The following is a 27,782-nucleotide window of genomic DNA, read 5'->3' on the forward strand; positions in this document are numbered from 1 at the left end:
GAAAGAAAGTTCATTCCAGACAAGTGCAACCAAGAACATAGGGTTCCCTCTCCTCTTAAGTGCTGTGCAAGGGACAGGCTGCCAGTGTTTATCAAATACCCCAGCTACATTTTGCAGAGGCTAAATTCCAGGTGACTGCAGTAGAGGTCAGAGGCTCTCTTCTCTCACCCAGCCTCAATTCATAGGCCAGAGGCTCTACCACAAGTGCGGTAGGCTGAGAAGACTGGGCCCTTGATTTCTCTCAAGCTAGCTCATTTCGAGGTGGAGGTTTCACTATAGGAGAGGCAAGCCAAGAGGACCAGAGGCTACTGCCTACACTTAGCGCCTTCCTCCTGAGGGAAAGATACCATACATAGAGAAGTCAGAGATTTTTTTTCCTCAGGAGGACAGATGGGCCTTTAGAACAGAAATTTCTGAAGCTCTACCAGATGATCTAACTTTATATGAAACAGAGTGTGGGAAAGGTCAAACCTAAGGGTGCTCTTAGAAACAATGGAGCTGTTTGTTGGGAGTGAGAATGCCAAGCTAAAAGGCTGGCCAGCAAGTTTGCTAGAGGGAAACAGGGAAAGAGATGCCCAAGAAAATCACTCCTGGAGTCAGAGCAATCTTCATACACTGGCTTCAGACACTACCCCTAAAATGAGGCCCAAATTTAATTGCATCAAACTGTGGAGCAATTTATGCCCAAGGGCACTATAAAACAATACAGCAGATCAGCCAGAAATTGAAGGAGTCTAACATCTGGGTGTGATCAGGGGAAGAAACAAAGAAAGCCCTGCTAAAACCACTATCATCCCAGGAACCTTTGCAGTACTCTCTCAGGAGCAACATCAGAGCCTTCAAACTAAGATAGCAGCACCAGTAGCTAAAGAAATAAACAAGTAAACAATGATAAGCACCAAATGGGTGGGGGAGAATCATATGCAGAGTTACTACAATATATTATCTAAAATGTAAAGTTAAAAAAAAGGAGACACGCAAGAAATTGGAAACGGTGACACATACACAGTTTTTTTTTTTTAAAGCAGGCAATAGAAACTTTATTTGAGGGGGCCCAGATGTTGACCATAGCAGACTTCAAAGCAGCTCTCACAAATATCTTCAAAGAATCAAAGGAAATCATGCTTAAAGATTTAAAGGAAGGTACAATGATAATGCCTCACCAAAGAGAGAATATCAAAAAGGAGAAATTACAAAAAAGAAACAAATAGAAATTCTAAAATTGAAAATACAATAACCAAAAAAAGAAAAATCACTACAGGGCTCAACCGTAGAATTGAACTGGCAGAAGAAAAAATTAGCAAATATAAAGAAAGGTTGATAGAGAGTATACAATCCAAAAAAATAGAAAGGACAAAAAAATGAAGGAAAAATGAACAGAGCCTAAGAGAAACGTATAACATCACTAAGCTCACCAACATACACGTAATAGGATTACCAGAGCAGAGAAAGGAGAGAGAAAGAAACAAGCAAACAAAACTGCAAAAACTTATTCAAAGAAATCATGAAAATTTCTCATATTTGATAAAAAACATTAATCTACACATCCAAGAGGCTCAACAAACTACAAGTAGGAAAAACACAAAGAGAGCTACCCAGCAACATGATAGTTAAATGTTCAAAGACATTTTTGTCTAAAGAGAAAAATTTGAAAGCAGCATAATGGAGCTGTAATAAAGACAATGTCAGGTAAACAAAAACTGAAAAAAATTCATTGTAAGTGAATCCAACTAACAAGAAATACTAGGAGAACCTCTTCAGGCTGAAAGCAAGTGACCTCAGACAGTAGTTGGAAACCATATGAAAAAAAGAAAAAAGATACTGATAAAATAATTATGTAATGATAAAACATTGAATGTGTATTGCTTCTCCTTTCTTCTCTTAGTTGATTTAAAAAGCAATTATGTAAAAAAGCATGTATAGAAGTAGGTCTATAACATATAGAAATGTAATGTATTTGCCAATAATAGCACAGAGGAGATTGGTGGGAGCAAAGCTGTATTGGAATAAGGCTATGATACTAGATGGTAACTCAAATCTTAAAGAGAACCATAAATGATAAATAAGGTTAATATAATAAATGCTATAAATATACATTTGCTCTTTTCTTCTCTCAGTTTTTTTAAAAGATATACAACTATATAAATTAACACTTATAACAATGTACTGTGCAGTTTGTAACATTTATAAATGCAGTATGTATAATAATAATGGAACCAAAAGGCAGAAAAAAGAACTCTATAGGAGTAACATTTCTATATGTTACTGGAATTAAGTTAGTATAAATCTGAAGTAGACTCTGATAAGGTAAGATGTATATGGCAAACCCCAGAACAACCACTAAGAAAATAACCCCCAGATAATGAAAAAACTGTAAAAGGAAAAAAAAATGTAACAAGAGAAAACAATCATTAATGCAAAACTAAGAAGTGAAGGAAAAATAAAGGAAAGAAAGAAATGAGACAGAAAAAAAAAAGGTAAAATGGCAGGTGTAAATCAACTATATTAATAATAACATTAAATGTGAGTGAATTAAACAATCCAATAAAAAGACAGAGATTGTGACACTGGTTAAAAAAAAAACAAGAACCAAGTATATGTTGTGAGAGTGGACAAATTTGTATTTATAGATACAAATAGGTTGAAGGTAATAAGATGGAAAAATATATATCATGTAAATAGTAACAATAAGAAAGCTGGAATGTGTATGCTGATATAAAGCAAATTGGACTTTTAAAAAATGTTACAAGAGACAAAGAGGGACTTTAAAAATGATAACAGTGTCACCCTTAGGAAGATAAAACTTTCATAACCACATGTTTACCTAAAGTTAGAGCCACAAAATACAGGAAGAATTTACAAAATTGAAGGGAGAAACAGACTTAGAAAAACACAATTCAACAGCAATAGTTGAAGGTGTCATTAACCTATTTCCTTCCCCGCCCAACTTCATGGAAGTATAATTGACAAATAAAATTGTATATACTTAATGTATACAATGTGATGCTTTAATATATGTATACATTGTGATATGATTACCACAATCAAGCTAATTAACATCCATCACTTAACAGTTACCGTGTGTGTGTGTGTGTGTGTGTGTGTGTGTGGTGAGAACACTTAAGATCTACTCTCTTAGCAAATTTCAAGTATACAATACAGTATTACTAGCCATAGTCATCATGTTATACATTAGATCTCCAGGATTTATTCATCCTATGTAATTTAAATTTTGTACCTTTTGACCAATATCTCCCCATTTTCCCCATCCCCCAGCCCCTTGTAACCACCTTTCTGGTCTCAGTTTCTATGACTTTGGCTTTTTTTCTATGACTTTGGCTTTTTTAGATTTCACAAATAAGTGATATCATAGAGTATTTATCTTTCTCTGACTTATTTCACTTACTGTAATGCCCTCAAGATCCATTCATATTGTAGCAAATGGCAGGACTTCCCTTCTTTCTTATGGCTGAATAATATTCCTTTATATATATATATATATATATATATATACACACACACATATATACATATGGCCATCAGATATAGATATTGCTATAGACTATATCAATTTATATTTTTAGAATATATTCAAATATTAGCAGTTATCTCTGTGAATGGGACTAGGGAAGGTTTTTGTTGTTCTTTAAAATTTTCATATGTGCACAGTAACATTATATTCCTAAATAGAAAAAACATTTTTTTCTAATGCCAACAGAGAATTACACTCTTTTAAAAATAGATGGGAGGGAATATCTCTTACTATCTAGGAAGTGAGGAAGTGTCGGAAAGAGAGAGGGAGAGGGGAAAGGCATGGAAGAGACAGAGGAGAGAAGAAAATCGCAAAGAAACAGAAGTTATAGTCACTTGATGCTTTTCATATTTGATAAAAATATCTACTTTTATCTCTCAGTTGGGTTTTTCTTGGACATCCAAACTCTTTAGAAAGGGATGAATGGTGACCTATCCAGATATAAAGTTGGGTCATAATACTTTTTAAGGTCCAAAAAGTCTTTTGGAATTGTTATAAAAATGCACAAAAAAACTAATTGTGACATAGAAAATTTTATGTGTCTCAAGACTGAAAGCTATTTTGAGCCAATCTCTCAGAAGAGTAGATACTGAAAAGTCTTGACTGTAGAACATGAGATGGAGTAAAAGGAAGAAACGCAGTTTAACAGCAAGTCAAGTGAAGGAGGGTAAGAATAACTGGATATGTATTTTATGAAAACTCAAATGATTAAAGATATGGCCATCCAATATTTGCAGATTGAGCCAGCAGTTAGACTAGGCACTGACATGCTAATATTACAGCACATTAACTTTGTAGTTCGGCACAACGGTTATTGTAGTAAACGGTATTTTTACACTAAGTTGTATGTAAATATACACTGAAATGCTATTCATACAGATGGGCAACCAGAACACTACTGGAAAATTAAAAAAAATGTAAAAGACTAGCTCTTTTAATAGAAGACTTTTCCCACAGGATATGGGAAGCAAGTATCAGATATCCTGGTCTCAGCCCTCCCAGCTCCCACCTTCCTGTCCTCTCAGGACACTTAAATAAATTTTTTGTGGCTTAGCCTCATAGTAGATTCCAATTTATCAAGGCTAATTACAAATGTACACGTGTGTGTGTGTGTGTGTGTGTGTGCAGGGGGTGTGAGGGAATTTCAACATGAAATTCAAGTAAATATCAATAGAATTCGTTATTTAGGCCCACTGCCTACCACCACTGACACGTCATTGCAGATTCCCATCTACTCTAACTATATGCCCATAGCTGTGGGTGAAGAGGCACTTCTGTGGGTGAAGTGCGATTAGAGAAAAGAAATACTGGTCTACCAGCGTTATTAGTCACTGTACTCAAATGCATAACTGTCATCTTCTGTGCTACCTTCCATGAACCTTCACTAGTTGCCGAACTTGTTCCCCTTCCTCCAAACTCCTGAGCACCTTTTCAGCTACCTTCCAAAGCACTTCGGATTGACAAATATTTTTAAGCTTGTTGAGCGTTACAATGACGCTATTACACGCGGTGCATATGCTTTCTGGCAAAAACAAAAAACACAAAAATGCCTTCTCTCCACTCAATAACACAGATGACATGTGTAAGAAGGTACAGCCTAGATAACTTCCTCTCCCCTCCCGTTTCGAAATTCTCCTAAACTGGTCCTTCTCCTTCACTCTTTCCACGTTTACACAGGAGCCTGAAACAGCGCAGGACTTCGGGGCTTCCGGGCACCAGCCCCGGCCCTGCGTCGCGAAGCTCGGCAGATAGGAGCCCGCTTTCAGGGCTCACTCACGACACGAGCACCCGGCCAACAACGGGGTCTTCTGGGTCTGGGGTGCCCGCCCTGGAGCGGCACAGGGTCGCCGGGAGAAAGAGCCGGCGCGTAAGATAGGTAACGGGCCGCGGAAGATCAGAAGGCAACGGCCGCTGCAGGTCGGGGGCGGGGAAACGGAAGAGGATCTGGGCGGAGCGGAATGGGGGCGCGGCGGGGCGGAAGGGGAAGTCGGCGCTTCTGGGAGCTGCGGGACCTTGTGGCCGTAGGAGCTTCACTTTAAGTAAGTACCGTCTAGGAGAGGACCGTAGCTGTCTCTGCGTAACGGACTTTAGTGTTTCTCCACAGGGATTCCAGACGGCGACCCGCGGGGGTTCGGCGGCGCGGTCCGTGTGAAGCCGCCCCGCAGGCCCGCTGCCCTCTGCTGGGCGTGGGGACGCAGCGCACAGCGACGCAGAGCCCTTTGCCAGGTGAGGGGACGGTGATAGGAAAAGACGAGTCGAACTTTCCTGGGAGAGTGGAGAAACAGCTGACATAAACGTTTTCAAAAGAATAGGGAGACCTGATTTCAGTGCACTAATTTAAATGCTGAATACTTTCCAGGCCCTCTTCTCAGCAGTGTTAAAAAAAAACGACTAAAGAAAATAATTTAGGTGATACAGTTTAAGTTCACATTGACATGAAGTGGGCAGTCTCCTTTTGGAGACATGCAAAATAAGGTGGAAGGCATGAAGCTTTTAAGGTAAAAATAAAACAGCTGTTTATTTTACCAGCAAAATGGGCTTATTTGGGAATAGCAGAGGAATTGCAATTCGAGACAAGCGAACTATAGGAAAAGCCATAGATAAGTTCAGCAAACAAAGGAGAGGCCCATTCTGTTACAGGGAAAAAGGAAGAAATTGGGAGGGGTTGTTCTGAAGAAAGTCCCCTGGTAGAAAGTGAGAGTTCAGGTGGTGATGGTTCCTCCTAGGCAAATTTGCTGGGTGAACAGGAAATCTTCCCTCCTAGTAGGTCTGTGAATGATGCTTTGCTGTTGGAGTATGTAATTAACGGGAGTAGTTGATGCTTCTTGTGGTAGTGTGTGAGGGTTCCCCCTTCTGGACTCCCAGCTATTTTAAATGAGGTTTCCTCTATTCAGTTTGACATTTTCTGCTTTTCTCTGAAAGCATCGCTGATCAAGAGTCAGGTTTTCCATCTTCAGTGGCCTTTGTCCCTTGGTGCCAGGACTTTTCCTGGGTGTTGTGTCCCACCTTAAAGGGAAAGTGCACAGATTGGAAACGACTGAGGTCATGTTCAAGTAACAAGGAGGAGTAGGAGGGAGAAATCTCAGGCACTTACCATCTAAAGTCTGTGTTTTCTTAAGGTCATAAGCGTTGCAGACCATTCTGATCATTTTGAAATGTTGAGCCAGCATTACCTGTTGGACACATCAGTTTTACAAAGGTGTTACAGGAAACAAACTACAGAACTTAAAATAGTTATACAAACCGGAATTAAAAGTAACATAACTCCAGGGCTTCCCTGGTGGCACAGTGGTTGAGAGTCCGCCTGCTGATGCAGGGGACGCGGGTTCGTGCCCCGGTCCGGGAAGATTCCACATGCCGCGGAGCGGCTGGGCCCGTGAGCCATGGCCGTTGAGCCTGCACGTCCGGAGCCTGTGCTCCGCAACGGGAGAGGCCACAACAGTGAGAGGCCCGGGTACCGCAAAAAAAAAAAAAAAAAAGTAACATAACTCCAAATTTTATGATGGTCTAAACTAGGACCTTAGGCCTGCGGGTAGCCAGCTGAACAAATCTAATCATGTTTTCTTTGGCACTTACTCGGACCTGAGGGAAAAAAGGCCCTTCCTACAGAGGCAGACATGGAGTCATGTATGCCTCCTGGAAGTTCCCACTCAAGGTGGCCATGAAGGCTTAGTAAAATGGATCAATGGGAGGCTTCTGTTTTGTATTGAAGAGAAAATAGAACAGTGAATACAGCAACAGCACAAACAGAAAGAATTAACTGAGCATGTTGGGAAGACAGGGCAGGAATAAGTATGGAGCAATAGCTTATGAGCTCTTTGCAAAAACAGCAGAACTTCAAAGACGTATTAAAATAGTATTGTTATCCCAAAAGAGCTGTTTAGAACCAAGTGTGTTATCCAGTAAGACAGCCTGTAAGGTTGCAAATTCAAAGACCGTGAATCTAGGTAAGAATCCCGAAACAGTTAATAGTCCAGATGAAAGAAAGACTTCAGTGAATTCTGAACCTTCTAACTCTTAAAAAAAAAACCAAAATGCAGGTGAAAAGACTAATTTGTTATGGGGTCATGATGAGGTAGTTTCTGAAAGGCCATAATCAAAAGAAGAGGATTTGGGAAATACAAACAAGGGCATTGTCTTTCTGTGAAAGAGAGAGAGAGTGAAAAAAAAGCAACAGTGAGAAAAAGGGTATACAGGCCTGGTCAGGTCATCTTTGGAAAGCTGTATGCCTCCGTTGTCAGCTGCTTCTCTTCCTAGTCATTTCGATTTGGAGGTTTCCAGTGTTTATGTAGGACCACATGTCAGGTGCGGTCTTCTCTAGCTGTGAGATGTGTACTCAAGGTTCGAGTCCCTGAAGTTTGGCTGCCTTCTAGGTAGTGAGGAGGACCTGGTATAGTCCCTTCCAAGAGGATTCAAGGCAGTGTTTGTTCTTACTGATTTCAAATCAGAAGAGTGGAAGAAAATTGAAAACATTAGTCTGGAGAGGAGTAGCCAGACATTATTGGAGACTAGAAGAATTTAGGATCCAGTCCAGTGTGCAGGTATATGACAAAACCTTGGAGATAATTGATAGCTACGTAAGTGCAAACATGATTTTTCTCTCTATGATTGTCCTCACTTTCATCAAAGATAATCATAGTAAAACTAATTTGTTGGTATTAAACTTGGTTTGATTATTTACATAAATGCAGCAAGAATGGTGATTGACCATATAAGCTCTTTTTCAAAATTGTTTTGCTGGAATCTTGTAAGCAAGGTACCAGGCTGATTTATTTATTATTTTTGAGAAGCTCCTTAAAGCTGTCTGGTCATATCTGTCTATGTACGTCTTTCTTGAATATGATAATCCAGCCAAAGCCTTGGTAATATAGCCAATATTTCCAGTTGTGTCTTGTTATGAGGAGAACAGATTCTCATTGAATTTATGCAAGTACACATATTGTCATGAAAAACATACTTAAGTTTTTGAATTCTGGAGGGATCAGGACGGGAGAAAAAAAATAAATATTTTAACCTTTGTTACAAAGATACGTTTTCTTTTTTTTTTTTTTTTATGTGGTACACGGGCCTCTCACTGCTGTGGCCTCTCCCGTTGCGGAGCACAGGCTCCGTATGCGCAGGCTCAGCGGCCATGGCTCACAGGCCCAACCGCTCCGCGGCACGTGGGATCTTCCCGGACCGGGGCACGGACCCGTGTCCCCTGCATCCGCAGGCGGACTCTCAACCACTGCGCCACCAGGGAAGCCCAAAGATACATTTTCTTAAAGGAGAGGAAGAAAAAGGTCCTTTAAATCTAGTTCTGTGTAATATCTTACAGTTATCTAACACCTGCCTTCTAGAGTATTTGTCAGGATCTTTTCTGCGATGAAAGGTACTAGAAATGATATTTGCAAAAGCACCAGAGTAAAACAACAACTGTCTATAACTGACAAAAGACTTAAAAATAGTAATGATTAAAGATCTGATGAAGGTTCATTATGATGTAGTTGACAAGTCAATTTGGTTATTTCTATGACTACATCTTTAAAATCATGGCTGATAACATTATGCCAGGACACATCAGAATCATAGGAATTTTCATACAATCTCTAGAACATTTAATAACATTCACGTATACAACATAAGCTAAGAAAGTTTATCATCATTTATTTGACAAAGCTTCCCATATAATCTGACATATCAGATAAACCTGATTAACATCTCCCTTTTTATAAGAAGAGAGAACAAGTCCTCTGAGAAGCCCCAGGGGCCGTCTGGAGATTCCCAAAGTTATTTTCAGGTCAAAACGACTTAATTTAGAGTTTGATTTTGGGGAAGTGTTTCAAAAATATCAAAAGGTTTTGGACATTTGACCAAATAAGATTACTGAAGATTACAAAACACCAAGTATCTATTTAATCAAAATGACAAAAAGATTTCAAAAGACAAATAGAGAAGGTTACATAGCTGCAAAACAAAAAAAAAACAAACCAAACCCTTAGCTCTTCTTTATAAAAAAGACAGCTTTTTAGAAAAGCACAGGAAATAATTTTGATAAAACACAAAAAAGTAAGGAAAAACCTTTCACAATCTCTTATCAGGAGCAGACCAATAGCCCAAGCAAACTATGTCCTTTTAGCAGCTGAAAGAAAATTAAGTTCCAGTTTTACATAAGTACACTATTGATATTAAAGCTTACTTTTAAAACCCTTATAGCAAGTATATTTACTCTTATCCTACTTTATTGCATATAAAATTTCTTTCAAAAGATTCTTGTTTCACAAACCCTTCTACAGTTTTCTGTTTACATTCAGATTTTGTCTTATCCTTTCCTTTTTATTCTGGCAACTATTTTACTTCAGGACAAAACTACTTCCTTTGCATACAGCGATGTTTTCCTTGTCATTTCTAGTAGCTTTAATCATATTTATTAATCAGAATATATAACCCTTAGAAACTTTGATTTCTAGTGAAAACTAAGAAGTAAGCAATTTTAGAGTAGCAAATTTATAAATGTATTTTCTAGTTTCCAAAGGTATATGCCATTTTAAATAGTACAGTCTTTCAGTGTGACACAAGACATGGTTACTAAAAGACAAAAATTTATCTTTGGTTTCTCTAAAATAGAAAGCCAAAAGCAATAGATCTGTGTTCGGTAATTAATGTTTTAGTAATTTATCATGTTTGGAGAATGATCCAGACATTCAATAAAGATTTGAGTATGCTATTTTTTTTAAGGACACATATCATAAAACATAATTGTTGCACCTAAACACTCTTACCCCATTTTCATCTATCTGAATTATTTGTTCCCAGCATTTATGTTTAAATTACTCACAAAAACTTCATGAGACATTAGACAAAGTCAGCCATCAACTCAAGCAAATTTTTTTTCTAACAAACTTGCAACAGAGATAACATGAACTTATCTGACTAGTAAACCCAAGTAGAATAAAAGTATTATATTTAATGCTGATAACTCTAAAGACATGCCTGTTTCAATTAGACTAACAAATTTAAACTAGCTTTAATGCCCGATATTTTCCCAGATCACATGAACCACAAAAGCATCTGTTTGAGTTTCTCTTATATTTCTGATAATTTAATTTATATAAGTACTTAATTTTTTTAGGCCAGTTAAATAGAACTGTTTTTATAAATTAATTTTGTCAGTACCATCTGGAGGTATAAAAAGAACACATATCTATAACACATATATGGACGCACATAACATACAGACAGACACAGAGATCTTATAGCCTGGTACAAAACTCAAAGAGAATATTTGGATCCAAATTGTATCTCTGGCAGATGGACTAAGTTAACCTGTTTAATTGCATACTGTAAGGATCCTCTTAGAGCTGTGTTTTCGGAGTCCTCTTGTCTTTTTAGAAATTTCTGCATACCTATTAAAGAATGCATTCCACTGTCCTCGAGATCAGGTGTCCTAAATATTGAACCTGGGTTTGAGCAAACTGCAGTTTTTCTTTGGAGACGTTACATCCCCTTAAGGTCAAACATTTTAACAGGTGGATGCTGTTTTTCTGTGAAGAAATTTGAGAAGGGGGGCAGAGAAACAGATTATCTACATAGTATAACAAAGTAGAGAATAGAAGAGTTTATCGAAAAATTTGATCTCAGTAGGAATGGATGTCAGTAGCTTGTAGGGATTAGGAACAATAGGGTACTGAGGGATAACGGTGTTATTTATTTGTTCAGAGGTTCTGGACAAAGCTCCATCCCTGGTCTCGGGTTTTCTCACAGGTAAACTAGGGGTATTACAAGGAATGAGTTTATTGCTTTGAAGGCTTATTTATCTGCTGTCAGATTCTAGAATTATTACTTCCTTTTTGGGGAGAAAGAAATCCCAGCATGATACTTTTCTAAAAAGTCTTGGCCTGATAAATGAATAGGGGGCAGAGGAAGTTAAGGAGGGAAGAGTGGGTATCTCTCAAAAGGCCTAAAAAAAGCCCTATTGCAGAGACTCCCACTATCTGAACCGTGTTAGTACCTGTCTTGGAGAAGGGAAGGAGGAAGCTGGCCCTGGAGGCAGGGCCTGAGACAAAGAAAATTGGAGGAGGGGAAAGAGAGACCTCGGGACACGTCTTTCTTTCTTCGTTTGAAACGTGCATGAGGTGGGACTGCAATTTTTAAATGTAGTACTGTCCAGAGTCCCTGAAAGGGCAGGGGGCGAACTCCAACATGTAGATTACTGGGATCCCATTTCTCAGGTTTTTTTCCTAGAGCAAAAGAAAATTCCTAAACAGTCTGCAGGTCAAATACCAGCACAGTTCCAATAGGAACAGCCTGATTCCAAACGAGTTGGGCCAAATGCTAAGTGAGTGAGTGCTCACAGGAAGGATAAAGCCTTTATACAGAAAGTTATCTAATGGAGGTTGTCTAAGTTTTGGTTTGCTGATGTGGGACCCATGGCAGGAACAGCTCTATTTTGGGCCTAGAAATTGATTTCAACAGTAGGTAATGTTCCCTGGGAACTCTGTAATTGTCCTTCTCACTACCTGTATTAAATTATCTTGCTTAAGTAAAATTTGCATCCTTCGTTTCATGCAGCCAACTTTTCGACAACAGCAAAAATGACTAACTCATTTTAGGTAAATGTTCTTTCATTCTGGAATTCTTTTGAGCCTCATTAATCCTTTTAATGCTACACACACATATAACTGCGAAATCTGCTGGGGGAGGGAGGAGCATGGCAATAAAACAGAGGATCTTTTCTTGATATTTTATTGGTCTGATCTGAAAGATGAGCAGATCTCAGTTAGTTGGGGCACAGGCAGTGATCAGCATTCCAAGAAGAGAGACCAGCTTGCAAGGAAGAATGGAACCGAAACAGGGTGAATGGTGGGAATAATAAACAGGGTAGGTAGAGTTGGTTTGTGGACAGCTTCTTAAGCCTTGTATGGCATTATGGATTCTCAAGCATTGTGTGCCAAATTATTACTGGTGAATAGTATTTGTCAAGTACTGTACTAGGCACTGCAAATGCCCTCTTACAGCTAAATCTAGTGGGAAGATTTGGTTAAAGAAGTCATTACAGGAAAGCGTGAGTGAGGGTTAATAAAGGATATAAATATTGTGAGAACAGAGAGTAAAAGTATTTTGTATAGTTTAGAGTATTAAAGGAGATGACTTGGAGTCTGAGGAAGAAAAAAGCGTGGGGGAAGCACGTATTCAGAGGCTTGGAATGAAGAGAACACCTGAAGGATTTGAAAAACTGAAAGAAGTTCATGTTGGCTGAGAGGAAGAAGGGTATGTGTGGCACGTAATTAAACTTGAAAGGTAGGATAATAAATGACAGCCTAAAACCAAACTAAAATATGAGAAACAGGTCATATACTGACAGTCTAAAGTAGAATAGTTTTGATTTTTTGTTTACTCCCTGCGTTAAGCTAATTGTTTTCTTACTAAGTATGCATCTGTGTTTATTGTCTAGATGTAGCAGTTTCAACACATGGTAAAACGGGTTATGCCTTGTAAGAGAACAGCTAGCTTAGCTTCTGTGCAGGGAAGGGAGCTATTTGATCACCTTTGAAGAACTTTAAAACAAAAGTGGAGAAAGTGAAACCTTTGATCTCAGATGTACACAGGGCTCTCTTCTCTTTTCCTTTTCCCATGGTATGGTTGTGAGCTTGTTCAGCTGGGCTGAATCTGCTTGTGGTAGGACAGCAAACCATCCTGCAGGATGAGTTTTAAACATACTTTTTGTCCTGAAGAAAATTTATAAAATCAAAAATGCCTCCGAACCTTTTCGTTGCCTCTGATCCTGAGACAAATCCAAAATGCCGATTGCTTAACTACATGCTTATAAAAGACCAGAATCTCAGCCCTTGTTTGTTCACTTATACTTTCAGATAATATGGTAGTTTAATAGTGGTTTACACCTTGTCATCTTCTAAGTACTGAACTACTGTCTAATTTAATCTCTGAGTTTAGAATTGGGATGAAAGTATCCATAATAGGCTATTTCAAATGTCAAGAATTGGATCCCTAAACTTGAGATCAGCAAATCTAATAGGCTTAAGCAGTGCCCTTGAGTTTCTCTGGTACTAGTGTGTGGCACAGACAAGGGGATATGAGGGGAGGAGAGAAAAGAAAGGAGAGTTAGTGCAAGGGGGACAAGAGTGAGGGGGGAAAAGAAAAAAAATATGGAATCAATAGAGAAAAAGGATAATGAGGTTTTTATTATAAGGTTTCCACGGAAAAATCAGCATATCAGAGTTGTCCAATGAGGCAAAAATGTTAGTAACATGAATATTTAAATTTGTAATGATTTAAGTATGAGGAGATACAGATCTGATGATGTCTATACTAATTGCCCTTGTTTTGGTTATTGGAGGTAGGGAAGTGTGTGAAGACAGAACAGACAGACTCCTTACAATGAAAGAGGATAACGTTTATTGAATCTATTATCCCTTCATAATACTTAAAAATGCTAATGATTTTATAAGCCTTACCCCTTCTTATTTTCTAGTTTAACTCCTTATTCTTTTCCCTAAACAGAATACTATGGAAAACAGGGAAATTTATTTATTTTTTTAAATAGTCATTTAAGTTCTCATCAAGTTTCTTTGGCACAATTCTTTTATACTGAAGTCATGGTCAATGTGGAAGAGACCTCTGCCCCAACTGAATTTTCCATTGAGTGGTCTCTTCTATATATGACTTATCCCCAGGGGCAAAACATGCATAGAGCATATTCTAGGCAAAAGCAAGCTTGGTCATATTGTGTTTTGCTCTGACCCTCTATGTAGACCTCTCAGTTTTGTGAACTGATCTGGCAGGTGACCTTGAGAGCTTATTTTTCTTAGACTAGAAGCAGGCCTAAGGAACCCTGAGCCCTACTGCCTTTAACCTTCTTCAGATGCCTTCCGAAGATAAAGGCAGCCCCTGCTTCCACGTACCACACAAGCTGAAAAAGAAAGAGAGGAGAGGAGAGAGAGAACCCAGTAGAGAGGAAAAGGAGGAAAGGAGGGAGATGAGAACAAAGAAATCCAAAGTGGCAGCAGTGCCAATGGAAACAGTCTCACTCTGTTGCCTTCTACAGAAAGCTGTGGTACTTTGAATGTAGTTGGCTCAAAACCGATAGCATCTTCCTTTGAAGGAGGAGTGGGGAAGGTAGGGCAAAATAGGTCAAGTCATGGGTTCCCCATTTAAATTTGCCACGAACAGCTACTAGGTCTTTTTTAAAATTAATTAATTTTTATTTATTTTGGTTGCACCGGGTCTTAGTTGTGACATGGTCTTAACCTCAGTACTCACTGGGTAAATTGCCTTTCATTCCTAGGAAGTTAGAGAATGTAACAGGCTAGTCCTAACCCTTGTGAGGGAAATCTGGTTATATAGTTAAAGTATGAAGAATACTACTAACCAGACCCTTGTAAAATATGTATTACCAACTACAGACATTATAAATAGGTAGAGCGATGTTTTGTTATCTATTACTTACCATCATTTCTTAAAAAGTGTTAGTATTTTCATTAATGATCCAGTAGAGATTGTGTTGTATGCAAACCCAATTTGTAAACATGAAAAGAAAAAAAATATCAGACCCAAAGCTCTTGTCTGTTTTGTGAAAAGGAGCAGGGGCTCCTAAGCTAGGACTGACGGTGGAGTGGTGGTCCTGGATCAAACTGACCAGGGGCCAGTGAAAAGGAGATCTCCTTCTCTGGCTGACTGTAATACCCTTGAGCACTTGTAGCTACATATCCTGGACTTGCATTTCCTAGAATTCCAACAATGAAATAAACTTTTCCTATATGGCAAATAGAGATCTTTTATTTAGTTTGGGAAATGATGATTAGGTACAGTAATCCCTGTATGGTAATAACCACGTTAAGTATCATTTAGTACCGCAAATATTAAATGTAAAGCTCTGTATGCTAAAGCCATGAATAAGATGTGGTCCCTACCCATAAGAGTTTTTGAATTTACTGGAGGCAGGAGCTTCATCTCTAATTCTTTCTTATCTGGTTTCTGGCTGTACATCAATTTTTAAGAAATATCATTACCTTTAATAAGGACACTTGCTCAGTTGTCAGACCTGCCAGAACCTTCAGACACCTATGTGGCCACCAATGGCAATATCTGTGTTCTTTATTAAATATCTTCTATGCAAAAAACAGAGTACTTAGAAAACTAGTCTTGAAATTGGCAGTTTTGAAGGTTGGGAGAGATTACTAGCAAAGGTAGAGACCATCCCCTCTAAATTTGGAATGATATCCTTCAGTTAAAAAAATGTTTAGTGAGAAATGTAGCATACATGCATATAGTGAAAAGAGCATAAGAAGAGTTTAAAGAAAGGCAACAACAAAAAGAAATACCTGTGTATCCATTACTTAGGTTAAGAACTACAACACATTCATTCTGAAACCTTACTTTTTCAAAAGTATGTTAGGTTAGCTTTCTTCATTCTTCATGTCTACATTTATTTTCATTCTGGCTAACTGTAATACAACCTGATTTCAAAGTAAGTAAATGAAAGCAATCTTTTATAGAAGTAATACATGAATAGTAGTGTCACACAGTTTCATATAACCTCATAAATGTTTTGATTTCATCCGATAGCCTTTATGTAAAGTATGTTCTTGTCTATTCAAAAGACTTGTGATTCTAGGCGGCTATTTAGTTACCTAAAATAGTGTCTCAAGTTTTAAAGGTTTTTATAAATTGATAATTTGTTTTAAAAAATTACATGTATTTATTTGGAGAAAAAGCAGAGTGAGAACTTCAAGAGCTTTCCTTTTGTTTCAGAATTTGACAGTAAGCAGGTCACTCTCTAGAGGAAAGCTTCACATAAAGGTAAGCTTCCATTACTTGTAAAATGGAAATGTGGGCCCTATTTTCTGTTTGTCTGTTTTCTAGATTTGTTTTGGGAGGGTAGTGGGACTATATAATTTTCATTCTAATAGATTAGTGCTAATGTAATCAGGTGAAGAACTGATACTCTGGAAATATGTAAGATGAGAGTATTTTGAAAGTAGAGCCCTCTGCCAATATTTTGGCCACAAGACACTGCAAAAAAAGAGCTGATCTGAGTTTACTTCTTTCTTTGGTTACTCCCCAGCAGAACTAGAATGTTGCTTGATTTTTGTTCTACTTCTGCTTAGAATGTTAAAACTTGGAAAGAATGAAGGGAAATAAAGTATAATCCCATGCACTGATTTAATGTCTTTGGATCCATTTCTGCCTATAGAAAATTCTTAGACTTCGTGATAAAAGTTTATTGGTGAAGAGAAAAAAATCCCTTTATGAAGTTATGGCTATATTTTAAATTTGATGCAGGTCTCTAATAGAGCTTAATAAAAGGAGGGATTTTGTTCTATTTTCAACTAGAGAGTTGAATATTATTGCTGAGTGTGTATGTATTTTGTTTCTTTGATAAAACTAAAAATACTTTTTTTTCTCTCTGAAATAGCTAGTTAGCAAAGGGGAGATCACTAAATAGGAGCTCAATAAATACCAATTGAATTGTTACCAATTATATCTTACCAAATGCTCTTATCATATGCATATATGTTTATATACTAGGATCCCAGTCCTTTGAACTTCTTGGCTATAAAAACCTATATACACATGGTGTAATTTACTTAATGGCTTTTATGCAAAGAAACTATTCAACCATTTTTTATTCTTAGAATGAAGCTATTTACTTTAAATAATCCAAGAAAGAATACTGTCCTGTTGTAAAAGATTTATCTTAATTGCTAATCTAGTTATTATGTATGTTTTTTGCAATTTGTCTTTTAAAAAGCAAGGAAGGCTTCCAAGTTCATTTTGAATGATATATTTTGACCTTGTTTTTCCCACAGACTTTGATCACTGAACTTGAATCTAGGGATAGTGAAAGGGGAGATGAAAAAGAAAGAACAGTGGTTGGGGATGAGAGGGCTTTTTTGCACATTGCTGGAGTCGTGAGCATACATGTAAATATACATATATATCTTGTCCTGAGAATATAAGTTTTGCTAATTTAATTTATTTCTAGCCTCATTGCTTGTAATTTCTCAATAACTCCTGAAATTTTTAGTGTAGATTTCCTCTGCTAGCTAAGAGAATCTTGAGAGAACTTGATGCTTATATTTAGTTGATAATTTAGGAAGCCTCCAAAATCCTTGTGTTTTTTCATAACTCTTTCGTACTTTTTAATTAATAAAAACATTGTATTTCCCCCCCCCCCATCCCTTTCATTTCCCATAGACCTAAATTTTCCCACCTTAATCACTTTATTTCCCCTTCAGGTTCATTTTTTAGGTTCATGCTCAAGTCCTGAGAAGGACTAATTTTAAATCTTTTCAATTTCTTTGAAAATGTATATGAAGATTTGTACTTCTGGGGGCATACAGTAGAAAGATAGCTCTGATTTTAAGGTGTAGTATACAACTGATTGGTGACCACTGTATTCATCCAGGTACATAGGTTTGAACTATGTTAGTCATAGAAGAAGTAAAGGATGAGAAAAATACAAAAGGTTGCATATGAGAAATGAAGGTGGGGAAGGCGATTGGGTTTTCCGCTGTGGCTTTCTGGGTTGAGGATACTGTGGATAGTTAAGGGAAGGAATAAAGTAGTTACAGGTTTTAAAAGTGTGAGTTAGGTTTAAACAGTGATTTTGAGAAACCTGTGGCACATCTAGAGGTGAGGAGTAAGGAAGTAGATTTTTGTTTGATTTAGGAGGACTTGGGCATAAGGTCTCAACTAGAGATGGAAATGTAGAATTTGTTGTCTTACGAGTTTTAATAAAAACTGTAGGCAAATGAATAAAAGAATTCCAACAGATTAGTACTAAAAAGGCAAAAAAATGAGCAAGAAAACTTGAAGAGGCACTTTATAAAAGATGATATGCAAATAACAAGCATATGAAAATGGAGCTTGACTTCATGAGACATCATAGAAATGCAAAGTGATACCACAATGATATACCACTCTCTAGAATGCCTAAAATGGAAAGAAAGGAAAAAAAAGACATTGGCAAGTGATAACAAGGTTGTGGAACAACTGGAAAGTTCACTAGCTGTGGATGTGAAAACTCTTAGGCAGTATCTTTTAAAGTGAAATAAATGAACAGATGTGATCATTATGACCAGTGGTGTACCCGGAAAATGGCTGTGGGGGGGGGGCGGGGAGAGATTGATATGCAGAGTTTGCTAATACTCTCACCATGGTTAATTTCAAGCTACCTATGGTTTAAAAAGCAACTTGCAAAATTCTTCAGTGTTTAACAAGCAGTTTTAGCCAGCTGCTGCCTGACCCACTAATTCCATTTCTAGATATAGCCAGCAGACATGCATACTTGTTGACCCAAAAGACAGATACTAAAATGTTCACAGCAGCTCTACTTGTAATGCCAAAACCCAGAAACAACCCAGATGACTATTTACATTAGAATAGATGAATTGTGATATATTCATATAATAAAATACAACAATGAAAAGAATGGACTATTTAGAATCTAATTACACATAATAATAGTAATGGGTGTCACAAACGTAGTTGAAACCAGACACAAAAGAATATTTACTATATTTTTCAATTTATATAAAGTTCAGTAGCAGGCAAGCTAATGTTGGTTATTAGAAGTCAAGATAGTTGTTATTTTTATTTGGAGTCATGTTCAGTTTCTTGATCTGAGTGCTATTTACTTGAATGTATTTACCTTGTGAAAATTCATTGAACTGTAACCTATGATTTGTATAATTTTCTGAACGTATTTTTTATGTGAACAAAAGTACTTACATAGGGCAAAAAAGCATTTGGGCAGATAGGAGATTACCCAGAGATGAGATATATAAAGTGAGAAGAGCGACAGAAGTTTGGGGAATACAGAAACCACACACATACATTCCTATTTCTTTGCCCACTTTCCTCAGGACCCATTCCAGCTTTTTCTATAAAGCATTACATAAGGTAAGGATAATGCTAAAAATAAATTTTCTGTTAGAGACTGGAACTGCTCTGTAGCATTTCTGCATAGAGATTGTTTCCAAGGGGACTTCTGGACTGAATTTATTCTTAGATTTAGAGTTAAAGGAAGAACTGCTGTCATGAGGAAGACTCCCTGAAGGCAGGAGATGGTGCTAACTACAGAACAGCAACATTTTTCTAAATCCTCCTAGTGTGTTGGATCTCAGTAAATGCCCTATAACTACGTCATCATCTCCTGATGATATACTGAAATAATGTAACTTATATCCTTTGGTTTGAGAAGCGGGGGGGAAGGGAAGCAATCCTATACACTTCTCAGAGAGTGTTTTGAGAAGTAGGGAAGTCCTCCCAATAAACAGAAAGGTCTCTCACTAAAGCCTATTAATGTATAATATTCTAAAAGTGTCTGTTTATCCAGACTACTGCATACTTATCTTTCTTTTCCAGAAATGGCAAGACATGTTTTGAAGACATCACCTATCCCTATGAAGACAAAATTGCTACATCAAATAGGATTGTCACTTTATAATACCTCTCATGGCTTCCATGAGGAAGAAGTGAAAAGAAAACTTGAGCAGTTTCCTGGTGGATCCATTGACCTTCAGAAGGAAGACAGTGGCATTGGCATTCTTACTCTGAACAATCCAAGTAAAATGAATGCCTTCTCAGGTATAGAGAGCTTTCTTTTGTTAGTTAAAAAATGACACTAAATCTAACCTGCTGTCCCATGCTTTTATCCTTAAATCTGTTGAAGAATTCTTGAAAGTCATGGTACTCTTTGTAGAACAGGAGAAAACAAAACAAAACAATCACCTGAACCAGGAACTCTTTTACTAATTGTGAATATTTTAATGTTTTTAAAAAATCCATGAGTATGGATGTTGGTAAAAAGGAAACCATCAAATTAATCTTGATTATTTTTTCCATTGAAATTTAAGTGCTTAATAACTTCATTTGTTTGTGTTCAGCTAATGTCACTGGGAGACAAAGGGAAGGATGTTTCAAAGATTTTAAAACCTAAAGAGAAAAGCCTAAAATGAGAAAAAAATTATTTAGCTTAAATTTTTTTTTCTATGAACTGAAATAAGACTGTCATTTTAACCATGTAGTTCCAATAATCACTGAAAACACTGCACTTGCCTACTTGTTGCCCCTTTCTAACTCTGAGATACAGGTAAATACCTTCTATTTACTAGGCAGCACTCTTGGCATATAAGAATTTTATATTTAAGAGACCTCAAGGTCCAGGACCTGTGATAATTTGTAACTTTTTGCCAAAGCTCAAATTTGAATTATCCTACCATGATGTTATACAAGAGCTCATGAGTTACCTTCCTGACTACCCAGCACTCGTATTTCCAGGTGATTTTGGCAATCTGTTTGTTAGTTACATACTTATTGTGGGGGGAGCGAATTATATTTTATAGTAGCATTTGAAATATTGGGTTCAAAAATATCCCAGTAAAGTTTCTTGTGTCTGTATATAATCCTACTTATACACATAATTCAGTAGACTGTAAACTTTGTAAATTATTAGTGGTGGGTCTTTAAACACAAGATGACTTTTCTTTACATTCAGCAGAATTCAGAGATGTCTCTATTAATGTTAACCAATAGAAGTATAATGCAGGACACAAGTGTCAGCTACATATGTAATTTAAAATTTCCTAGTAGCCATATTTTTAAAAAGGAAAAAGAAAGGTAAAATTAATTTTAATAACATATTTTATTTAACCCAGTGTACTCAAAATATTTCAACAAATGACTGATACAAAAATTATTAATGAGGTATTTTCCTCTTTTCTTTTTTCATACCAATTCTCTGAAATCTGTTATGTATTTTACACTACTGTTACCAAATCAGGTCTGGTTGCTTGCCACTCAAAAATCAATACTCAAGAGACAGATGTTGGTAGAAAGGAAAGTAGCTTTTAATCAGAATGCTGGCAGTCTGGGGAGATGTTGGACTCAGTTGTCCCCCCAAAACCACCTCTGAAGATTCTGCTCAGCCATGAAAGTTTTAAAGGGAAAAGGGGACGTAATCTCAGTCGTTGAGATAAGGGGTCAGAATCGTAGCCATCCCCCAGTGTGTGCAGGCTTGTTGACTTCTTTTGATTTTTCTTTAGATGCTATCTTGTTCACACAGATTTGTTCTCGAGATTTCTGAAGGGGAAGCTAGGGAAGAGATCTGGTCATGTCTCAATTACTTATTCTTCATTTCTACTTCTTTGATCTACGGAAAGAGCCAACAGGTTAGGCAACGTATTGTGTGATCAAAAGATCTGAAAGTTGTGCTAGGGCCAGAGATGAGTAGAGGATGGGGGTGCCTGGCTTAAGGTTAGTGACAAGACAAAAGGGGCCTCCTGTAGAGAGCTCTTTCCTGCAAAGAGGCCTTTCCTGCCCAAAGCTGTTCACACTACTGCACATCTCAGTTTAGGCTAGCCATGTTTCAAGTGCTCAGTGACTACATGTGCATGGTGGCTACTTTACTGGACAGTGCAGCTGCATACCCTCAACTGGTTCAGAGAATAAAAGCCAGTTTTTATATTAGCCTAGGAAAAATAAAATTAGAAAGGTAAGACTGCTCTAGAGATTTAGACTAGATAAATACTTGTTTTAACTTACTACTGAATAGCTACAATTTATAATTTATATTAGTAAAACTTTTTATTCAAACGGAAACAAGTATTAATTTGATGCCTAATATTTAAAACTAATACAAGCAGAACTGCTTTGATTTGGATGATGGTTGTTGGGTTGGGTTGGGTTGTGAGATGATGAATTAGCTCCACACCACACAACTCTCAAGGCCCTTGTTTGAAAATCAGCCAACCAGATACTCGTTAAGGTCTGTTTCAACTCTTATGTTTATTTTACAAAGTCAAAAAGATTATTTTAACTACTGGTACAGATTTCTCATACTTAGGGCCAGCATTATTTTTTCTACCTAACCACATATTTATGTGACTTCTTAATTAAGGGAGAGAGAGAGAGAGAAAGAGGTCACTATCAAGTTGTAAACTTTTAAAGCAGAGACTGTCATGCTTGCCTCTTTTGTATATACTCCTTAGTACCAACATGATAGGCATTTGATAGACATTCAGTAAATATTTGTAAAATTTATGACCTAAGAGTCTTGTTTGACACCTTACAGTTTCTAAATTATTTCTATTTGTCCAATATTTTATGTGTTTTTGACTCCCCCTCCCCTCTGGCAGGTGTTATGATGCTACAACTTCTGGAAAAAGTGATTGAGTTGGAAAATTGGACAGAGGGGAAAGGTCTCATTGTCCACGGAGCAAAAAATACTTTCTCCTCAGGATCTGATCTGAATGCTGTGAAAGCACTAGGAACTCCAGAGGCAAGTATTGTATGAATTATGCAATAGGTTCTACATGTTTGTCAGACATCTGGGCTAAGATACTTATATTCTGCTTATATGGTTATTATCATGACAGCTTTTCTTTAATAGCTTTCCAAGGATTCGAGTTTTTGTTTTGCTTCTTAAAGTAAAGATTAGCTTGTAATAGTGTGAAGTAATGAGGAATAAAATGAAGGACAGGAAGACTAGCAATAAAAAGTTCATTATTAAAGCCAGCAAGGATTTTAATTTTTTAAGTGGAAGTCCCTTAGCATCTCATGATAAGGAGTTTTCCATGAGGTACCTAGCATAGCTTTGGCACATGGTAGACTTCAAAAAATGCTAACAGTTAAAAAATTTTCTTTTGAATTATGATTACAGAAAAGGAATCCGAATCATCTCTCATTATCTGTCCTCCGAGCAACCTGTTTTTCTTGAATTCAGCTGTCCACTAACATCCCCTAGGCAGGAAAAAAAAAAAAGAGAGTGAGAGTGAGTGAGAGAAAGAGAGAGAGAGAGAGAGAGAGAGGAGAGAGAGAGAAGAAAAAGAAAAAAAGGTATCTGTTGCCATTTAATTATAGATGTGAGCTGTACGTAGGTAATAATGTTATTGCACAACTCTCATACCACTCTATGTAGTATAATGATCTCTATTTGCATAATATATGAGGAAGGATCTCTCTTTTGGAAATTTTGATAGATTTGTATTTGAATGCTGGTTTCAACATTTTCTGGCTAAGTGATTGGGTAAATCACTTACACTTTCTAAGTCTTACTTTCCTAATCTATAAATAAGAATTGTATATTTCACAGAGCTATTGTGAGGATTTAAGATAATATATATAAAGTGCCTACTAGCATGGTGTCTGAAAAAGGTAGCTATTATTTTTATTTCAAAGATCATCATCCATGATGATCCGTAATTTGTAGCAGCACTAGCCTTAAATTTGTAATGCCTCTGAACGGTTAGAGTGAAACTGCAGAAATGCATCTCGGGGCGGGGGGCTCCGAGGAGCTCTGGTTCTGTATGTCTCAGATTGGAAAGAATTCAGCAAGAGGCAAAGTGATAGATAAGAAATGATTTATTAGAATAGGATGCTTATAGGTTTACAAGCAGGCAGGCAGGAGGGTGCTGCCCTGAGAACTTAGTGGGTTGGGCTACAGTTTTATAATCAAAGGACAAGTGGGGAGGGGGAGAAGTCCACCTTCTTCCTCATTCTTGAGTAGACATCACACTTCCAACATTGGTTCCTCCTCCATGTCGGGTGGGGGATTTTTCTTGTCCCTGCATGGTCAAACTGGGGCTGTCATAGTGTAATGGAAATGAGCAAGAAGGTGGTAACATATACTAAAGTATGATAAATCATCTCAGCTTTCAGTATAATGTCACCTTTTCCTTATATTTTTATTTTCAGTGTATGCAGAGAAGCATGTCCTAGAAATCATTAACTTACTGACCTCACTGGACAGGATGTGGGTCTCAATCCACCATTATTTTATTGTTTGGGGCATGTCTCATGCTTCTGTTGCATGATTTTGTTGCTAAGCAAGCCTGCTTGGTTTTGTGGTGAAGCAAACCTGCTGTCTTGAGTGATCATTACCTTACAGGGTCTCCCATGCTTTGTCTTTACTTACAATCCCCTAGTGGGATTAACTATTTAATCACCTACTTTGTCCCTTTAATCTGTCCCTATCAAGAGCACTAAGCTGTGGATCTGAATATACGGATTCTTGCCCGGGCTTTACTGATAATTAACTATGTGACCTGCAAGTCATTTGATTATAATTTTTCATTTCTAGAATAATTGTATTGCTAAGCACTTTACTTTGTTCACAAAAGATACTATAAAGATATTGTAGAATGAGATAATAGATTACTGTGGGTCTGGTGTGTTGCCAGCGTTGGGCTGCACCCTGCAGGCCTGCAAGGCCTGTATTTGCCCAGCTTTAAGATGTAAGAAAGAGCCCGGAGTCAGTGACAGAGACATCAGTGGTTCAGTGGATAGGGGGAGCGTCTGAAGCAAGGTCCTGGAGCAACACCCCACCATCTGCAGTAGATGGCGGGTAGGACAGGGCAGGACAGTCTTCACTCCAAGGGCAAGGGGAGATGGGAGATTGCCAGTTTTAAGGGGAATTAACCTCAGGTTGGCTCATCGGTTACCAGGGAAACTAGCAGAGGGGCACGCCCCTCACCACCCCTTTGTTAAGAACAGTCACTAGCTGGGGCCTGGGGCAGGTATGTAGGAAGGTCAGTCATGTGAGTAGGGTGTAGGTAAAGCAGGCACTGGTGGAGCAGGGAATGTATAGAGAGCCAGAGAACAGCCATCTTGAGTGGCCTGACCTTCCAGTCAGATAGGAAAACACCCCTAAAAATGTGAAAGGTTATTTTGCTTTCTTCTAGTTAGAAGGTTGTTGCTGTCTAACTAGATCATGTGGCCAGGAATTTTTCCCCTATAAATGTAAAAACTAAAAGTGGAGACATGCTAATTGTTTCACATATATGTAGCCAGCCTGATGTAAATCATGTAGGAAAATTTATATCATTTTTATTCAGACTTCAGGTAAGGGATCACTAAATAAAGTTTATTCTTTCCAGTAAGAACATTCTCCAAGTAATCTGCTGTCTTGAATGCCTGCAGTAGAGTAAGATTGACTTTTGATCAACAGCTGAGAACTCGGGTGGTGTTACCCCAATGCTTAAATAACACTGCCGGTGTTCGTCCCTTGTAGCTATGCACATCTGCCAGACTCATTAGAAAAAAAAATCTGGAATTGTGATTCTGCTTTACAGTGTGTATGCTTCAAGCCCAGATTGGTATTTAAAATACCTTATTTTATTTAAAGCATTTTTTTGTGTAGATGGTTCCTTTATTGTACTTTTATGAAACGTTCTTAGTCATAGTTATAGGAAATATATAGCATGGAAATAAACAATTTGAGTAAATTCTCTTTATGGATAATATTAAGAAACACAGTAGTATTTATAAAGTATGGTGTATTTGTCACATGATGATTTTTAAAATTAATAAGAAGTGGAAGCAGTTTACATAAAGTTCCTGTTAACTATTTCCATTTCTCATATAGAACATATTCCTGTATGCCTGAGAAGTAACTATAAATATGTGTAAAACTGAAATTTTCAATGGCCTTGGGACTTTTGAGGCTCATGCATGTTTATGAATTGCAGCTGCACATATAAACGCATCTGTCCCCCACAGCTGAGAGATTCTGAGATGCTTAACATGACTTTAAGTATAAACAGCCTTTCTCTCAACAAAGCTCTTCTTTATCTAATATACTTACTCTTTGTTGTTGCAAATGCGTCATTGCATCTGCTTATTTGGTGAATTTGCTCTTCTGAGGATGATGAGATAAGTAGAATAGATGATTTTAGTAATTGGGTTACTTTCCCTTCTCATTATAATAAGATACATGAAAGTGATTATTACATGGCTTTTTTTAAAAAAAGATAATTATGTTGATGTTTTTGCCACTGTATGTTTTCAGTTTTGAAAAAATATTTTATTAATGAAAATTACCAAAGATAAACAAAAGTAGACATGTCGACTGAAAAAAAGTGCATGCCCTAGAAGTTGAGAGTTATGTATTTTTCAGCAGACATTCTTAGGACTTCAAGCCTGGAGACAGCATCTCAAATAACCCTGAGAAACTGCTCCGAGGAGGTGAGGGGAACCGGAATATATAGGAGTATTTGCAGCAAAGGGCAGGTAGTCGGAATGTCAAAAGATGATTGTTAATTAAAGAAAACCAGATATCTCAAGTTAAGGAATTTACTGCTTTTCTATGTATAGGGAGGTGCAAGAGTGTAGGCTCATTGAAATCATTCCTTTGATAGGCACTTCAGCTATCTGGGGCCAGTGTGCTGTGTTTTCTCATCCTGAGTTTCCTTAAATCTGCAGTGTTGGGGTGGCTGCAGTCTAATGACTGCTAGATGGGGGGCATTCCTTGTTTCCATCCCGAGTTCCCTCAGGGTTCACCATCAGCAGTGGCAGCTGTGACTGATGGCTGTGACATCCTTTGTTTAGTGATATGACAGGCAATATTTTTCTTCTCAGACTAATACGTTGAAACCCTCATGTACTCATAATAGTATCAACAGTCATCAACATTATATTTGCTTATCTGTCATTCTAGTTTTTTTTTCTTTATGTATGTGGTCTCCTAAGAGGTTGGTTTCATATTGGTACCCTTTGTTTAATGAGCAGGAAAAGAGCTCTAATTGTTCCTATTAGGCAGTTAATCCTTGGTTGAGAAGGTCCAGGCAGGGAGATGAATTAGCATAACACAAGCGTTAGCCCTGAAAAGTTATGGGACAGAAAAAAAGAATAAAATAGGAAAAAATCTAGTGTAAGTATTAACCCATTTATAAGATTTGAACTGATACTACCAATGTTCTGCAGACTAAAAGAAGTCTTTTTTCAGAGGGCAGAAATAATCAAAATCCAATTAGAAGCTTCAAGATTTGGGGTAATAAAAACCTGCTTACTCTGCAGTGAATGGGTTTAATGCCTCAAGGAAAAGTCTGGCGTTTTAGAAACCTTTATACTCTTAATCTAGCTGGAAGATAATATCCTCCTTTGTCCGCTGACCTCCCTTGTTACTTTTCTACCAGTCTGTTGCCCCCTATTTCTCTGTTGCTTAAATTTCCACAGCGACCTCAAAGTTCTTGTCTAACTTCTTTGCTTTTGCTATGACTGTTGTACAGTTCCATTGTAGCCTTATTAATTTGTAGACAAGCTATTATAATTTTCTTGAAACCCTTCCATGTATTTTGAGGAAATTAATATATACAACAAGCGCTTAGGGAAAAAAAAAGAGGCTCATTTATGGTTATGTTACTGTAAGGGGCACCCCTTCCAGGGCCCAAGAGTGGACTCTTGTCTAACACTCGGAATTGAATTGTCCAAGGAGACACCTGTACTGACAAAGCAAAAGACTTTACTAGGA

At 37.5% G+C, this 27,782-nt stretch overlaps 1 protein-coding gene and 1 long non-coding RNA gene across 7 annotated transcripts in view; one reads left to right on the plus strand and one right to left on the minus strand.

Moving 5' to 3' along the window:
• Window positions 1-5,492: 5,492 nt before the first annotated feature.
• ECHDC1 (ethylmalonyl-CoA decarboxylase 1) overlaps window positions 5,493-27,782 on the plus strand; it is a 58,228-nt gene continuing 35,938 nt past the window's right edge. For 3 of the 6 annotated variants that reach the window (XM_060167333.1, XM_060167328.1, XM_060167332.1), the window contains exons 1-4: window positions 5,579-5,758; window positions 16,283-16,330; window positions 19,901-20,122; window positions 22,672-22,814. In XM_060167333.1, the coding sequence (XP_060023316.1) occupies window positions 19,903-20,122; window positions 22,672-22,814 (363 nt within the window). In that variant the 5' untranslated portion in view covers window positions 5,579-5,758; window positions 16,283-16,330; window positions 19,901-19,902. The other 3 variants (XM_060167329.1, XM_060167330.1, XM_060167331.1) reach the window with 3 other exon arrangements.
• On the minus strand, window positions 5,968-6,927 carry LOC132530750 (uncharacterized). The gene is made up of 3 exons (XR_009543880.1): window positions 6,777-6,927; window positions 6,627-6,705; window positions 5,968-6,538 (listed from the first exon to the last, which is right to left on the minus strand). It is a non-coding gene; the product is annotated as an uncharacterized LOC132530750 (long non-coding RNA).

Source organism: Lagenorhynchus albirostris, chromosome 12 (assembly GCF_949774975.1).
Source record: "Lagenorhynchus albirostris chromosome 12, mLagAlb1.1, whole genome shotgun sequence".
Classification (NCBI taxonomy): Eukaryota; Metazoa; Chordata; class Mammalia; order Artiodactyla; family Delphinidae; genus Lagenorhynchus; species Lagenorhynchus albirostris.